The 17,871-nt window shown below is 46.0% G+C and overlaps 1 protein-coding gene across 2 annotated transcripts in view; it reads left to right on the forward strand.

Annotated features, from left to right (window-relative positions):
- Positions 1-17,871, forward strand: part of UCHL5 (ubiquitin C-terminal hydrolase L5) — a 518,067-nt gene that overhangs the window by 360,360 nt on the left and 139,836 nt on the right. Inside the window, exon 9 of one of the 2 annotated variants that reach the window (XM_069641075.1) lies at positions 4,174-4,287. In XM_069641075.1, the coding sequence (XP_069497176.1) occupies positions 4,174-4,287 (114 nt within the window). Of the gene's footprint in view, positions 1-4,173; positions 4,300-17,871 lie in introns of both variants that reach the window. The other variant, XM_069641074.1, reaches the window with a different exon arrangement.

Here is a 17,871-nt window from a genome sequence, read left to right on the forward strand (position 1 = left end):
ACATTCCACCATCGCTCCGTAATAAATAAGAACCATCTTTTACGTACTTGCGGGCCACTAAGATGGTGAAGTATTTGGGGGTTTAACATACCGGCTAAGTTAGGAGGGCTCTTTGGGGGTTCACTACCAAGCATTAGTCGGACATTAAGAGGGATATCGATCGATAGGCTGGTCTCCACGTATCCTGGTTCGGTAAATTTGCAATTATAAAAATGAATCTTACCTGGATTTCTGTACTACTTTCATGTTCTCCTCATTCCTGACTCCAAGGAAACCACTCAAACATGGGACTCTCCGACTGCGCTTCCTGTGGAAAGGGGGTGCCCTTGCAGAGTTAATAAGCATATGCTATATGCCAGTAAGTGTAAAGTGGGGGGTCTGATGTTACCTCAAATGATGAGATTCCCATAAGGCATTGCAATTCAGGCCTATCGTGGACTGGGTTCAAAGGGACTTTATAAGTATTGGTTAATATGGAGCAGGCAGTAGTGGGACGTCACTGATGGACCCAACCCAGGGTCCATCGAAGGGTACGAGCGCAGAGTTTGTATGTGAACCCTATTACACAGGTTTCCCTGGAGGCATGGGACAGTGTCAGCAGAATGCAGGGGTTCATTAAATTTCCCACCCCATTTACCCCCCTTGTCCATAACGGGGAATTCATGCTGGGGAAATTTGACAAAGGATTCACCAGCTGGATGGATAAGTGGCTAGGGAAGATTGGAGACCTCTTTAGTAATGGGAACATCCGGACATTTTTGGAATGCATGGCCACGCTGAGACTGGGAGAAGAGGACCGGTTTAGATGGTTACAAGCCAGGCACTGGGTTTTTCATCCGTCTAATGTTGCGGGGGCTACCAGGCAGCTGACTGAGCTGGAACTAGTTTTCCAGTTGGCGGCAGATACTAAGGCACTTATCTCTAGAATTTAGAAATGTATTCATTCAATTTCTATCCTTGACTATACATCATACTGCGTTGGTTGGGAAAGCAAGCTGGGACATCCATTAACTATAGAGGGGTGGGAAACCGTCTACAAAGGGGCGACTGTTACTGGGCCCTTGGCTATCAGAAAAACAGTGTAAGAAAAAGTGGGCGGAAACCTTTTTTTTAGTTAGGGGGCCTGACTCTAGAGGGCTAGCGGTATGCTGAAACAAGGAGAGATAGTCATTGGCTACCCTAGACATAGGTGTGACTCGAGGTCACCACGCATTTGCAGTGGGGCCAGGTGACTGCTGGTTCCAAATGAGGAATATCACCGTGGAAGAAAACCCCATTGCATCTACACCAGTCACCCAAACAACTTTACATTTTGCTGATGACGTTGTAAGGGGAGTGAATACTTGTAGATGTGCTTTGGGGCTGCCCAGGGATCCAAGATTATTGGTTGAAGGCAAGATCTAAAATGAAGGCTATGCTTGAATTCGATGTACCAGATGATCCAGTGTTTTGTACCTGGGTCTTTCCCGACCAGGATTTCAGGGGGTGCGGGGGCGGCTACTCTGAGAGGAAATTACTGACCCGCCTACTACTGGCAGCGAAACTGGCAATACTGCAGCTGTGGCGAGACAAGGAGGCCCATTCAACACAGCTATGGATGGTGTTAGGGAGAATTCTCAATGTGCCAATTCCTCCCACCTTAGAGCCCTCCAGCTCTTTTGCTAAGTTTTGGGACTTTGAACTTTTTAATTCTGTTTGTTTTCTGTGTTTTTCTTTGGTTATGGAGTTTTAGACAACTCCATAGGCATCATCTTTTCATGTGTCGCACAGCACCCTCCGTGCAGTGGCACATGGAAGCCTTTTAGGCTGTCCCAAAGTTTAAATACCTTCTCTGGGATAAACTGTTTCCCAGAGAATGTAAAGTGAAATTGACTTTACTAGTCTTTTCAAATTCTTAGACCCAGCAAACCCTATCTTACAATAGTGCTGGAGGGGTTACCTAGTATCCCCCTATGTCTAGAAACTCAGGTAGCAGTCAAATGCTACCCTTTCCTATCGAAATGGCTGGTGGCAGTGGTTTTACAACGAACTACCATGATTTTTCCCGACCACCAGCACTGGTGGCATTAAATCGCAGGAGCCATGTTTTTCAAGATGGCGTCTGAGCCCCCTTTGTTTAAACAGGTCCCGGTCTTCTTTTTTCACCATTTCTTTGGAGAGGTCCTTCGACAGTTTGTGTGCCAAACCAGGTTTGATCCCTTTGTTCCAACTCCTTTGGTGGGCTTCAAGACAGAAGACCGTCTCTGGCACCTGAGTCTCTGAGGTGGGCAGGAAGTGAGGTAGGTGCCCGAAACCCCCTGTGCTTAGTTTCCTAGGAAACCCAAATGCACTCTGGCATGATTGGCTGGCTGACTGTCCAGCAAGGACAGCCACCCTGCTGGATTAGTGAGATCCAGCTAGGCTGGAATGAATGGGAGGAAAGTGAATAAAAGGAGTCTCTTGGCTTGGAAGGCAGAGTCGACCACTGGAACGAAAGAACTGAACACTAGCTGGAAGAGGACGGCTGCTGCAACTCCTGGACCATTGGTTTGCCCGGTGAAGACCTGCTGCAGGTCTGAATCACCAAGTTCATCTTGACGGAGAAGCCCTTCAAGGATGTCTCCTTTGAGTTGGTGGGACCAGTCAACTCGCAGGCCATCTGGATACTATTCTCGGAGCTGGTTGTATTTTCCTCCGATTGCTGCAGGAAACCGAATAGCCAGGGAGAAAGACACCAGTTTGTGTGCTTGACTACAGCCACCGGAATCGAAGATTTGCCTTTGCCAATTTTTTGACCAGTCCCAGTGCAGTGCAGTGCAGGCGTCCCTCAACATCCTCCCTCTTTTCCCCACGACTGAGGCTCAGGAACAGCGAGATCTGCAGCAACTGCCAGGAACAGACGTCTTCAGCTGCATTTCTTTGCTTCATTGTAAGGTATTGTGAAAACCCGACCGAGAACTTGCCTCTCACTGCGAAAGTGCTTGAAACTTTGGCAACTGCAGGCTTAGTCAGCTTGTGACCCAACATATGAATCTTTCTTTTACAAACTACTTCTGAGAACTTTGGCAAAGACTTTTCCGTTTAACTTCCAGAACTGTTTTATCCCATACAAGACTCTAGCCCATTGACTTTGGTCTAACCTATTGCATTCAACTCCTCTGGCGAACTCAGTTTAGGAGTAACTGTATTCTGCCTGTTTGCTCCTACTTCAAATGCTCTGAATGCCATTTTGCTCCTCCTTCAAAGTAGTTTAAATTCCTCAGAACCTGATATTGTGAAATACTGAAGTATATTTTTGTGATATAGATTGCCTCATTCTAGTGAATGTTTTATAACTCACTGTGAAATAAACATAAGTGTTTTACCAAGAAACCTTGAGTATGAGTATATTTGAATACTTGTAATTATAGACCTCTCTGTAACATCCTTACAGCTCACATTCCATCTTGAGATGAGCAAAACTGTGTAATACAGACTTGTACCAAAGGTTGGTTTTGCTTACACCTGTAGTGCTAGTTGTGTGCGTAGTGGTCCCAAAGGGTATTAAACTTTGCCTAACAGATGGAAGGTTTGGATCATTCTAGGGATGGTGAAACTCAGAACATTATAAACACTTAACTGTCCGTTGTCAGTGTGGTTACACTTTTTGTCCTATATGCAGGAGGAGTGTAATGCTCTCTCGTGTCCAAGAAAACTGAGGGCTCTGAACCTGATAGACTTGCCCTGATTCGTAGTTGGTATAACACTGATTGTAGTGCCCAACTTGCTGTATTAGTCTTTTGTTTGCTTGTAAAATGCTCCTGGAGGGGGGAAAGGGCTGGCAGGTCTTAATGTACTAGTTCATGTTAACTGACAATTTTGGGGGGGCTTTCTGGTAGTGAGCCAGGCTTAAGTGAGCCTGTCCAACAAAAATAAATAAAATTTCCGGTGAGTGGGTTCATGCACAGCAATCCTGGTCAGGTAAACCTTATCCCTTGCATGAACCAACGGGAATAGGTTACTTCTCCGGGTTATGCTTAAGACTTCTCGAGCAAAGGATATCCCGTTTGGAGCAATTATCCAATGGTCGAGGGTGGTCCATCTCAGTTTTGTTAAATCTATAAAAACGTATTTTTATTAAACTCCAAATTAAGTTTTTTTGAGTGCTTGTGCAGTCTGTTGCAAAATAAATCATTACCTTGTGCTTCTATTTAGGAAGAGCCAATGGACACTGACCAAAGCAGTGCTCTAGTCAGTTCGCTTCAGTCAGAAGTTAGAAAGTATCAGCTCTTCATCGAGGAAGAAAACCTGAAGTTGAAAAGATATAAGGTAAGATATAAGGTAAGAATTCCTGGCTATTGACCGCCACCTCACCAGTCTTTTTGCAAATTATGATAATCCCTGTCTTTGTGTCAACCCCAGAACACTTAGCTTTGAAGTGGTAATTGTACCTTGTCCCTAGGTGAGTGGGAATCCTTCCCCTCTCACCTATGCTTTTACACTTTTAAAAACCTTTTTTTTTAAAAACATTTTTAATGGGTATCTTGTGTCTCCATTGTGTTTGGATAGATGGTTCCCTATAACGTTGGGCTCCCCTTGTTAATTTCTCTTACCTGTTGGGTGAACTGCTATATCAAGTATAGTGTGAGCCAGCACACACCCCATCTTATGTGGAGTACTGGGGTATACAATATATCGCTTTTCTTACTTGCCTGATAACATGTTTGTTACAATTGCAAGTTTACTTGAATGGCTGGTGGCAGTGAAACTACTTTTTTGACTTTTAGTCATTACTCGCAGGCTGTCAACTTAGCCTTGGAAATGCACAGGAGGGTCACCGTTCTGCTAGAATGGTGGGCTCCTTTTTTCGTTTGCTTCGTTTCCTAGGTCGTCTTCTGCCATACTAAGTGGGAAAGACCTTGGTTGAAGTTTGTCTTCAATGGGAATCCTCTGTATTACAAAACTCTGCAGCCCTTTGTCTTTTTGATTGCCTGAAAGGAACCAGTTCCCACTGGGGGGGGGGGGGGCTGGCAGTCATTATTGGACAGCCAGAACACCCCTTCCTGTAAAATGCAGGGAGAGATTGGAGGTGTTGTGCTGTAGTTCCTGATAAATACTCTGATCCTGGAAGCTGCTGACAAGTCGACCACTTCAACCAATTCCGAAGAGGAAGATGAAGGAACGATGGCTGTAGCCATTTCCAATGACCAGAGAGCCTGCTCTGTAACCCTTCTTTCCAAGCGAACCCTGGGGGGGAGGAGTCCGGCAAACTACTCCTACCATGAGGCTGTTGAGACCCACTAGTCTCAAGACATGCATTTTGAGCCATCCCTCAATGTGCTGTAACCTTGTTGGGCTGCAAACCACCAATACGCAGGTACCTTGAGCCAGTGTGCGGTGCATGGGCTTCCTTGTCGGGTTTTGTGTCAAATGTTCGACTCCTGCTGGACCTCCAGAGACACAATTTGAATCCCCAAAGTCCCCTCCCCAGAGTGTGAAGAGAATCCAACCAGGGATATTAATTCTTAATCCGGTACCTGTACAAGGGCGCCAGATCCAGAGCTGCAAGAAGCTGCAAAGAATCCTTTGTTGGAAGCCTCCCCTGTAGATGACTGCTGCCAGTTTTCCTTCAGTGTCCTTATCTTCCATCTCCAGACCCAGAACGCAATGACCGGATACTGTGCTGCTGCATCCCGAAGGCATCCACTCAGAAGCTCTTATTTTCTGTGAAGGTACTGTGTTGCCTTGGGTAATGCTTAGAAGTCTTGTGTGAATCATGTGAGGCTGAGTGGGAGGTTCGTGTGGTTGGGCGTCTGCCCCTACCGTTCGCCCAGGCCTATTGCTGGAATGCGCATAGGAGCCTTCTGTGAAGTCCCTGAACACTTTAACTAACTCTGAAGCTACTAATTACTTGTTGAAGAAATCCTCTGGAACTGACTTTCCGGCAATTGAAACCTATCCTAATGCTGGGAAGGAGAGAAGACCATTCCACACCCCCAAGCGGTTCAGGATAAGGCAAAGGCTGTGAAATGTAATGTAAGGGACCAGGGGAGCTGGGGTGGTCTTAAAGTCCACAATCACATTATTGCATGCTTTTGTCATGATCTCTGCTTCCAAAGGGTCAGGGCTTACCCAACTCCCTTGGAAGCAGACCCATAACCCCGGTTCCGGGTGCCGGCCTGTCCCAATTGGGACCTTTTGGACCCTGTCCTGGCGCCAGTGGCACCAGGCTCATAAATATGCTCAGTCCCAGCGCTGGAAGCGCCGGGCTCATAATGCTTGGGTGGACTTACCTGCAGCAGACCATGCTGCTTACTTACCTGCCAGTTGAGCCCCTGATCCTCTTCTGTTTGGGACTACTTTTCCTGTTGGGTGGGGGAGGAGCCACTCCCTAGGTTCAGAACACTGGAACTCTTCTGGAAAGCAGGAACTCTTTTCTTACCTAGGCGAGGCCGTGGAAGGAGACACCTAAGCACTACAGGAGGCTATTTAAACCACACCCGATGGATGAATCTTGCTTTGCGTTATTCTGCATTCTCTGCGGCAGAACGCTCACCGTGTCTTCTGATCCTGTGCCTAAGGGAACAAAGGCTTACCATCCTGGAATCCAGTCTTCAGCAGCACCTATAAAGACAAAGAAAGAACAGGTCAGCACTACGGTCTTCAGTGGCAGCGCATCTCTTACCTGGTCCAGCGGCTGTCACCAACGCCTCGCGCTGCATACCTGCATCTGAAAGAGAAAGGCTTACCGACTCTTCGCACGCTCCGGAGGTCTTTGCGCTGCATTCCGGCATCTGAAAGACAAAAGCTTACCGGCTCTTCGCACGCTCCGGAGGCCTTCAACGCTGCATCCCGCATCTGAAAGGCAAAAGAAGATGCGTTTAGAGACATTGGGCAACTTTACTACTCACGCCGAAATCAGTGGGTATCCCAGCACCCTTCAGCTTCTCTAGAGCTCCGAACTTGTACCTGCAAGGTAAAAGAGACAGTGCGCATCGTGAAGCAGGCAACAAGCGCTCACTTACGTGCTTCCAAGCGCTTCTATTCCTCACGCGGGTTCGATCCTCAACTCTCTTCAGCCCGCCATCCGCCATCGCCGGAACCCTGCAAAAGAAGAGGTATCATTACAAAAGAACTTTACATAAGTCAAAAGCCATACTCACGTGCTCCTTGGCACCGCTCCACAGCAGCTACGCCTTACGCACTTAAAGACTTTTAAGACATTTGAAGTGCCCAGAACTTACCGTTCGTGCAGTAAACGACGGACAGCAGTCCTCTGAGGTCAAGAGGCCTGCACCCTTATCCAGTGAAGAAACTGGTTACGGCACCCTGCCCCCGAGGCAGATGGAGAGCTCGGCGTTCACCTACCTAAGGTGAGATCGTTAACCTTTGGGGTCCTACAGGAGAAGAGAAAGGGAAGAGGAGAGAGGCACCCAATAACCCCAGTTCATTAATCCCATATTTTCTATCTGCAGACATCTTACTCTCCGAGTCAGAGACACAGTGCACAGAGGTCCAGCCCGAGGAACCAACCGTGTGTTACACATCACCTTTGAAGACACGGCATTCACCCAGTCAAGACCGGCGCCTCTGCGGGAATCAGGTGAGCGTTACAGCTTTGTATATCCAGTGCACATGCAGGAAAAAACGCCATCTTTGACATTAGCCATATTGAAATGTAAGGCCTAAATGTGGCGCAGCAATAAGCATCACAGGCTTCAAACGTGGGGAAAAGGAATCGGTTGTATCCCGGACACTGATGGGAAAGGCCAGATATGCAGAGATCCAGAAACCCTTAATTGTCTTAAAAGTTGCCAGTCTTCGTTCTCTGGGAAGAATGTGCCTTGCAAGGCCATGGGAGGAGGGCTGAGCATCTCTATGATACAACCCCACGAGGAGGGCACAAGCCTCAAACCCCCACCAGTCCTAACTCTAACTTATAGCACCCGACGGCACTAGCCTTAAGTACCCTACATTCCAAGGTACCAACCAGCCCCAGAATACTGACAAAGCTGTTAGACCCTGGTCAAGGAAGTTCGGAAAGCGTGGCTTTTTTGACGTCCCGTCTTCATCACGTGATTTGTGCTGTGGGGTGCAGTGTCATGATCTCTGCTTCCAAAAGATCAGGATTTGCCCGACTCCCTTGGAAGCAGACCCATAACCCCGGTTCCGAGTGCCAGCCAGTCCCAATTGGGACCTTTTGGACCCTGTCCTGGCGCCAGTGGCACCAGGCTCATAAAGATGCCCAGTCCCAGCGCTGGAAGTGCCGGGCTCATAATGCTTGGGTGGATTTACCTGCAGCACACCATGCTGCTTACTTACCTGCCAGTTGAACCCCTGATCCTCTTCTGTTTGGGACTACTTTTCCTGTTGGGTGGGGCAGGAGCCACTCCCTAGGTTCAGAACACTGGAACTCTTCTGGAAAGCAGGAACTCTTTTCTTACCTAGGTGTGGCTGTGGAAGGAGACACCTAAGCACTACAGGAGGCTATTTAAACCACACCCGATGGATGCATCTTGCTTTGCGTTATTCTGCATTCTCTGCAGCAGAACGCTCATCGTGTCTTCTGCTTCTGATCCTGGGCCTAAGGGAACAAAGGCTTACCATCCTGGAATCCAGTCTTCAGCAGCACCTGTAAAGACAAAGAAAGAACAGGTTAGCACTACGGTCTTCAGTGGCAGCGCATCTCTTACCTGGTCCATCGGCTGTCACCAACGCCTCGCGCTGCATTCCGGCATCTGAAAGACAAAAGCTTACCAGCTCTTCGCACGCTCCGGAGGCCTTCGGCGCTGCATCCCGCATCTGAAAGACAAAAGAAGGTGCGTTTAAAGACATTGGGCAACTTTATTACTCACGTGCCATTACTCCTTCCCACGCCGAATCCAGTGGGTATTCCAGCACCCTTCAGCTTCTCTTAAGCTCCGAACTTGTACCTGCAAGATAAAAGGGACAGTTAGTGCGCATCGTGAAGCAGGCTACAAGCGCTTACTTACGTGCTTCCAGGCGCTTCTATTCCTCACGCGGGTTCGATCCTCAACTCATCAGCTCGCCATCCGCCATCGCCGGAACCCTGCAAAACAAGAGATATCATTACAAAAGACTTTTAAGACATTTGAAGTGCCCAGAACTTACCGTTCGTGCAGTTAACGACGGACAGCAGTCCTCGGAGGTCAAGAGGCCTGCACCCTTATCCAGTGAAGAAACTGGTTACGGCACCCTGCCCCGAGGCAGATGGAGAGCTCGGCGTTCACTTACCTAAGGTGAGGGAGTTAACCTTTGGGGTTCTACAGGAGAAGAGAAAGGGAAGAGGAGAGAGGCACCCAATAACCCCAGGTCATTAATCACATATTTTCTATCTGCAGACATCTTACTCTTCGAGTCAGACATACAGTGCACAGCGGTCCAGCCCAAAGAGCCAACCGTGTGTTACACATCACCTTTGAAGATGCGGCATTCACCCAGTCAAGACCGGCGCCTCTGCGGGAATCAGGTGAGCGTTACATGCAGGGAGGGATACAGTTGTAGCCCAAAACGAGCGTGGAAGACCATGGAGAGTTGCTGGCCTGTCTGGAATCGAGTGAATACTGTGAGTTAGTATGACCTCAGTTTTTTACCTTCAGGCCCTTGTCTGCTCGTACCAGGTGCCCGGCTACATAGAGATTCATTGTTTACTTTGTATATAATTGCCAATTAGCCGCCATCTCATGACCGATGATGAATGCAGCATCACCCACATGGCAGGTCAGAAGGGGCTGGGACCAATGGCCTGGCATCCCCCTTAAAGCGGACGGCCTATGTACAGGGTCTGACCAACCAGCTGTGCAGGTTTGTATTGTATGGAATGTCACTGATGCCATGTACCACCTTTATGTACTGCTCATGCAGATCTTGGCAGAACGTTAGGCGGAAGAAGAGCTCATTGCTGGCGCACTCCCATATTTTAGGACCAAAATACTACAAGAGATGTCTTGGGCCTTTTTTTCCCTAGCAGGTTATTAATTCTGGTGTGAGCGTTCAGGGGCATTCTTACACTGACCTGCCTACAGCTGGTCCTTGGACCACTAGGGTCCCTCTTCTGCCTCTGAGAATACTCATTCTGTAGCCTAGGGCAGGACTTTGATGCTAAGGCTTCAGTCTTGAAAATATAACCAGTGGTGAAAGTACATGCTTGTAAAGAAGTTAGTGTGCTAACTGTATCTCTGCAATAGAATAAGCTACAAAGTTTTTTTTTTAAAAACCATTTTCATTAATTCCGTGTGAACCATGTGTTAAAACAATTATACATTCCAGTTCTCATGTACAGTTCCATGTTATCTCCCGTCCCCCCAAATACCCCCACCCTTTCGTGAGCCTACCCCGCATTACCCTCATCCACTACCAATTCTGAGGGCGCCCCTTCCTCCGTTCCCCCACGAAGAACCTCCATCTTCCCTGCTTGCCAGAATAAGTTTCAAAGTTATTACTTTTGAGTTGCATTCTGCCCCTCTAAAAAGTATGTATGTTTGTTTACTTACTTTGAATAGTGGTCTACTCTTGTAAAACGTAACGGTGTTGGTAGTGTTTTTTTATCATTTCTAAAGTGAATGAGTGTAAAAGCTTACCAATAGGATTTACTCACCTTGAAAATACATTGGGCCTCATTACAACCCTGGCGGAACGGGTTAACGGGCTCCGCAAAAGGAGGCAGACCCTTTAAACCCGTTCCGCCACATTACGAGGTCCCCTCGCGGGACCCGGTAAGGACGCCTGGTAAAACCAGGCATCCTTACCGGGTCCTGCGATGGGAAGAGGAGCCAACAGGCCCGACAACGGCCCGTTGTTTGCTCCCTCTCCCGTTCCCATTCAGCCCTATGGGGGCTAAAATGGGAATGGGGAAGGTCCGGGCCCGGGTTCCTGGAGGGAGGAATTACCGGGCCCTCCAAACTCAGAATGGCCCGGTAATTCCCCATTCTGGGAACCCGGACCAGGATGCGATTTCGGCGGCAGCCATGCCGCCAATAGCGGCATGGCTACCGCTGAGGTCGTAATGAGGCCCATTGTCTTTCTAAATGCGTTATTGGGCTTTGCTTTCCCTGGTCTGCGTTAGTGCATTTGTAAAACTGTCTTGAAGTTATATTTCTCTTTGACTTGCTTGTTGCCCCCTTGAAAAGTATATTGGGTTACTTACTGACCTTGAATAGCTGCTGCTCTTCAACTGTAATACTGCTGAGTTAATTCTAATAAGTGCTCTTACTTGCCTGACTGAGGTCACTGTGTGTGGTTAGAAGACTACTCACCTGCTGGGTTGTGCATTCCCTGGATTGCTTCTGGGCACTTCTAAAATAGTTTCACTAAGTTCATACGTATCCTTGAGTAACTTATAATTATATTTGAATGCCTCTCGATAGTATACAAGTTAAGTTATTTCATTTCATCCATTCTAAAAAGTAGCATTGGTGTTGCAGCTGTATCGATTCTAGATGGAAGAAAGTTAAATATGTTGCAAGATATACCTGGAACAGTGTTGGTCTAAGTGTGGCTATGTGAATAACACTGCATATTATGACGAATAGTGTCCACTTCCCTTGAAAGTATACCTAACCTCATTTTACTTCCCAAGAATAGCTTAATGCCATTCTGAATGTGTTATAAGGTTTGACTTGCCTTGACTGCTGATTGTAATCTAATTAAGGTTATACTTTGGTTTGTGAAATAAGTATTGCGTTGTTTTTTATAATTGCATTTGATATTTGATAGTACTTACCTGTCCTAAGATTTATCTTGTACTACTTGTATTTAAACCATTTATTTTTACAATACATAGTGTTTGTTTTTCTTTGGACCATAAGTATGCTACAATTTCTTTGCACAAAGCTACAGATCTTTCTCCCTCCTAAAATAAGCCTGGCTGCTCAGTCTACGCTACCAAATGTTCTCAGGTGGTATAGCCTTAAACTAAAAGTGGAGTTTTGTACTGCCTCAGATATGGTTTTATGAAGCCCTTAGTTGGACTTTAGAAAAACTGCCCTAACCTAGTTCTCACCACGATCTGAACGTATGCTCTGCTATTTTCAGTAGATCAATTTACACTTTTCTGGCACCAATCATTTTTTTCTTGGCCATTGTCTGGCGTCCACTTTTGCTGAAATATCGCAATCTGTCATCTGCCCACTGTAAGCCTACATTTTTCTTGCACTCTGACATTGAAGGCTGATCACATCTTTGGGGCAGACATGGCTGCAGAGAGCAGCACCTTTCACACGGATCAGAGAAATTAAGATTTCTGGCCAGAGGAAGGATAAATGGCACAGTAAACATCTGCATCTTAGATGAAAAATTAAGACTTTAGTGTACACTTTTCATAGCGCTAATGTTATACTTCTGCGTATAGAAATCTGTTTTAGATGCGTATAGACCGCAATTTAGTGGCTGTTCTGCAGTATTGGTATGTTTTTTGATTTATTTATTTTTAATTTATTTTTCCCGTTTTTTTGGGGGCTTTAACCAAGATCTTTTTTTTAGAGGATCAATGTATGTCTTATAGTAAATAACCCTTCACAGATTGGGTTTCTCCACAATTAAGTTGGGTACCTCAGCAGGAGCGGACATGGTAAAATATGACATTGGGGCTGGTGCAATGCGAACTGTTTGTGAACTGTCATTGTTCTTTGATTAAAACACCCTTTGCTCGACTGTTTTGAGTCCATGAAAAACGCTTGTTAAGTTTTGACCCTCTTGCAATAGGCCTTTCCCGTGGCTAAATGAGGACCATGTTAGCAATCGTGGTCTTCCAAATAACCCAAAGGCAATGGACCCATGCTGTGTGGTCTAAACCTATGGCCATAGATGGAAGTAGTCTGTAATCTTCTCACTTTGGGGGTACTAATTGGAGGGGTGTTGTAGGATGTGCTTGTGTTTTTTGGGGTGGGTGGGTGTTTTAGATGCATCCGTGTTGGTGCCTATTTTCAAATTTCAGATGAGAAAAAACAAATGGAAATATTTGAGACCAACCAATAGATGGTAACCTCCATGTGTATTGCAGTAATTAACATTTGTCTGCTGTTAGGAGGAGTCCTCCATTATTGTTTGTCACTTTTTTTGTGTGGTGGTTCCGGCTTCCCAGTGGGTCTCCAGCCATATTACTTAAATGACCCTGAGTTCTGTGGACACCTCCCATGATCCCTAGTTGCAAAGGATCAGTGGACTCCTAGTCCAAAACGTCTGTAGGACCTTTCGAGTAGCGTTGAAGGGCTAGATTAGATTATTAACTGGCAGGTGACAAGCTTTCTGGTAGTTTAGAAGGCCACACACTGTTTCATCCTTGGTGTTCAGGGCAGAAAGACTTGTTCAGCCATCTCTCCCCACTCAAATGCTGACCTGGATTTATAAGGGCAGTGAGATTCAATCACAAGGCTGTTAACCTTGTAATAATGGAAAAGGTGTGCCAAATATGGCCATTGCCTACATGTTTTCTCTAGGTTGGAAGCTGAAGCAGTCAGTACCTGGCTAATTGAATAGATGGGTCCAGATTCACAGTACACATTCTGTGATATGGACGACTGGATAGGTTTGAAGGTGTTAACCACCCCTGATCAGGTGACCACCAACTCTTTAAACAGTGTAGTGTGACTGTTAAATAGACAAGATCTACTTAGGAATAAGGATCTCTGCACGTTTCCTTTTGCACATGCTGGTGCTTGTCCTGAAGCAGCTGGAAGGGACTCACCTAAGGAAACAAAGGACCTGCACTCTAGATTCTGATGACAAAATAGTGCTGGGAACCTACATACTCAGACCTCCATCTGGGAGCAGGTACTCGCCCAGTTGCTGGGATTGTCATTGAAAAGCCCCTGGCTCTCTTCCACTTGAAAAGGATTGCCAGCAAAGGAAAACGTCGCCAACCTGCATATCAAGGATTTACATCTAGCTTCTATGTAGTCACTCTCCCTAAAATTCCTTTTATATACACCCATAGTCGGTGATTACTGTCAAATGTTCTGACATTTGCCACTTATTGCCATCAAATCCTCTATAAAACAAGTGTTTGCTGCACGCTATCATGGTATTGCCTGCAACCCCGCTGTCATGGGTGGGGAAGGCGGGCCATGGAGTACAAGGGCACTGCAGTATCCCCTGCATCCACCTGTTGCCCACTAATTTATACAGGGGGAAGGCATGCAGGTAAGGGACTAGCGCAAAGTCCAAGGGAGACCTGCATGGAGGGTGGTCCCTGGTATTCCATACTCCTACCTAGTAAAGCACTCTGGCTCATGGAGGGTCTATGGGCAACATTAAGAATATCTAATATCCCTGGTAAGGGTGGATTTGAGGGTTCGTGCAGCGTGGGGGGATTTCTATAGTGTCTGTGGAGGGCAGCATGGTGACATGAGCTCAATTCCATTGAGCTCATGTCAGCTGGCTGCATAGCTAGATCCTCCTTTGTTTTGCCACAGTTCTCAATGGATAACTATCATTCTTCTATAAGCCTTTCTGGTTTTTCTAACCTTGGGTAAAACATTCAGTAGACTTCATGATCTGGTGTCTAAGGAGCATGCACATTCACGGTTACCAGTCCAGTCTGCTGCGACCCTGGATTGCAGTCTTAAAGGTGCTGATACTTGAGTGTCTGTTGGGGCCATGTGAAAGTCCAATCCTAGTGTGCAGAGATCTTGTGGATGCACCAGCATCACTGCTTAATGAATGTTAGTGGGTGGAGTTTTTTGCTGAACTCTAGCCCACTGCACTACGAGTGGTTGCTTTGGTACCAGAATTGAGATGGCTAAACTCAACAGGTGGTTGTGGCTGAGAGGACATTGGAGCGTTGATGAAAAATCCATAGCTTTGCTGTCTCCAACACAAAACCCCCATCATCCCCCGGGAGTAAATTAATGTAACAGTTGTATAGGGGAGGTCAAGCACAGTGTTTTTCAATTTCTGGACTTTGACTTTCAATTTCTCATTGGAAGCCTTTAGACCTCAACTCTGGACTTGCTATGTCTTGGCCTCCCCCATACCAAGTCATGCTCACTTTTACAAATGTACAGATCTTTTTAATTTGAGCACCTTTAAGTGCCTAATTTGGTTCACTTAAGAGGTAACTGCCACAGGGGGCCCTTTACGTTCCTCCCATGTAATTCATTACCATTTCTGTAAATACTTGCAAATATCACTCTGTACTTAAAATGATCTGGAGCATCTTTGTCCACGAATGAACATTGATTTTTCCTACAAGGCAAACTCTGTTAATCTACGTGGCCTCAGGAAGGAAAGCAAGATCCATCCTACCAGAGGGTGACTCTGCTAGATTGCTGCCTGAGCTAGGGAGGACATCCCAAAGCTGCTGAGGGTGGGGGGGAACACAAGGTTCAGCTTTGTTCTACCCCACTCTCTATCTTTCAAAATTCACATGTGGCAGTCTTAGTTCTGCTGGAGTTAGCCTTGCCCAAGTCATGGCAGCAGCTTCATTAATCATTTGTAATTTTGCCCAGTTTATTGTCCACTGTTTCATTACACTAGTCCAGGTAAAACGATCCAATATAACATTCAGTTTCTTTTCCCAATTACTTTCGGCTTTTCAGAACCAACACGTTCCAGGGTTCTGAATAACCATTGGTGATACAGGGCTATTCACACTTACCAAGCATAGGCTGTGTAGAGGTATTCATGGGTTTGGTATGTAAATACAATTATCACTTGGAGACAGTTGAGTAATATTCCACACAGGTGTATAAAATATATTATGGGATGGGCCCATACATGGAAGTAAAACTTAATGATACTATATTTCTTTGCAAATATGTAGCGAATGCCACCCATTTATGAAGGCGACTCCTATAAACCATTGACTTTTGTTCACCTTCTATGGTGAATGGAATGACTTGACCCCCAGGACAGACCGGACTGAAATGTTCCAAATAAATTACCTGGTCATGTCAACGGTTCTAAAAATAAGCATAGAAAAAAGCTGGTTTTGGACCAAGCATTCACTTTGCTATGGAGAAAGCGTCCTCCTATGGACACTCGGAGCTGAAAATATTGAATGGATTTTTGCTAACAAAGGAGCAAGTTGGCCACACGTGTATTTTTGTTTAGTGTCTGTTCAGTCGTTAAAATTTCACAGCAGTGCCCCAGTTAAAAAAAAATGTAGCGACCTTCAATGGTGAATTGCTTGAAGCTGAGGCAATGGTTTCTCAAAAGCAAAATTCCAGCGCCATTTTCTGAAGTATGAGAATTTCTTTAGAAAAGAATGGACAAAGTATTCTGCAGAACATGTCATTCTGATCAAATTAAGTGGTGGGTTGGTGAAGTGCCTGGCAGTTGTGTATTCACACTAAAACAGCTGGAGTAACTTGTTCTGCCTTGTTTAATGAGCTACAGCCCCACAAGCACCAAACAAGCCCTTTCACACCAAATAGCTACACTTTTAGTTTGGTACTAGTAAAGGTGACCATTCGATGTATAGGTTATGCTCCCCTTCATAATTCAGATCAGGAATTATATTTATAACCAGTTATCTATTGTACGATAGAATTGTTTGTATCCGATTCCCACATCACTGATTGCATGCCACTGCAAGGAGCATCATATTAGTTTAATGGACAGATCCTCTTTAGAACCATAGCCGCATTCACTGCTGCACCTAAGGAACCCTTTGGATAACCTGACCCTTGAGAAACCCTCAGTTACAGGCCAGTTGACAGTCTTGGAACGGTACTGTGCACACCAGTGTAGCTGTAGACCCACTCACCCTTCCTGAGATTTAAACCTTGACTGCTCTGGTAACTCTAGTTGTGTTTTAGCCAACCTCAATGTCTTGCCTGTTCACCTTAACTGTGGTCTCCCAAAATCCTCCTCCCACCAGGGCTGATTTGGAAATCCACAGTGACCAACATGCATGTATGTCTCCAGTGAAAGTTTGCTGCAGTGGAGCCTCAATATAACAAAAGAAGGCTGGAGATTATGTTCTTCAGTCTGTTGCCTTGGCATCGTCCCTGCTAGAGTTCCACTTCACTACCTATATTGCAGACCGTAATGGTGTGACCACAAGCGCATACAATGGTGGTGTCCCAAATGGTCTACAGGCAGGGATTGTCCACCACAGCATGTTGGGGAGTTTTACTCTAGCCTACCTATGGTAGGACTAGAGAAGACTCCCTCTTGGGTGTGCAGGGCTCCAATTCTTAGGTCTGGACTGAACTACCCAAAAGGGTTGTTGGCAATGGACGAGCTCTAGGCCTAGTCTAGGAGGGAGAATGGCTGTAGGTACGTCCAAAGAACTCTGGTTACACCTATAGTCAAGAATACACTATATACTTAATAGATATGGTTTTTCTAAATACTAGGACAACTAACACAATATTAGAATAATAGGTAAGTAAACATATTCACATTTATATAGTAAGACATGTAAACATTACTCAAGATAGTAGACTTTCGATCAATACAGGTAAGTAGTCAGAGTAGCAAATCTATTCTTGTAACCCAACAGATACTGGCAAGTACTTTTAGGCAGCCTACGCTTTCAAAAGTCCAACCCTATCTGGGGATAAGGATATCGGAGTCTGAGGCAGCACTGGAAAAGCCAGTGCCCCTGGACAGCAAAACAAACAAAGGCAGATGCTGTCAAAGTTGCCAAATAGCAGGTTTCTTCTGTGTTGCAGGTAAGTGAAATGTTTAGTTAAAAGGTGGTTCAGGTAGCCTCACCCCCACACGCACGATTGTAGACCAAAGGACCAATGTTCTTAGGCCTGGGAGAACACAGTTGTGTTGTCCACTCCAATGTGTCTCAAAGCTCAGGAGTCTGATCAACACAGCAAGCACCCAGGTGAGTACCTAGGAGTAGGACAGTACCTTTTCATGAAGACAGTCACAGGTGAGGCAGCAGCAGCTCCTGTTAAGATTCTTGGCCTGAAGGCTGAAGAAGGAACTTTTGGG

Source organism: Ambystoma mexicanum, chromosome 1q (assembly GCF_040938575.1).
Source record: "Ambystoma mexicanum isolate Mex_15411 chromosome 1q, UKY_AmexF1_1, whole genome shotgun sequence".
NCBI classification, from domain to species: Eukaryota; Metazoa; Chordata; class Amphibia; order Caudata; family Ambystomatidae; genus Ambystoma; species Ambystoma mexicanum.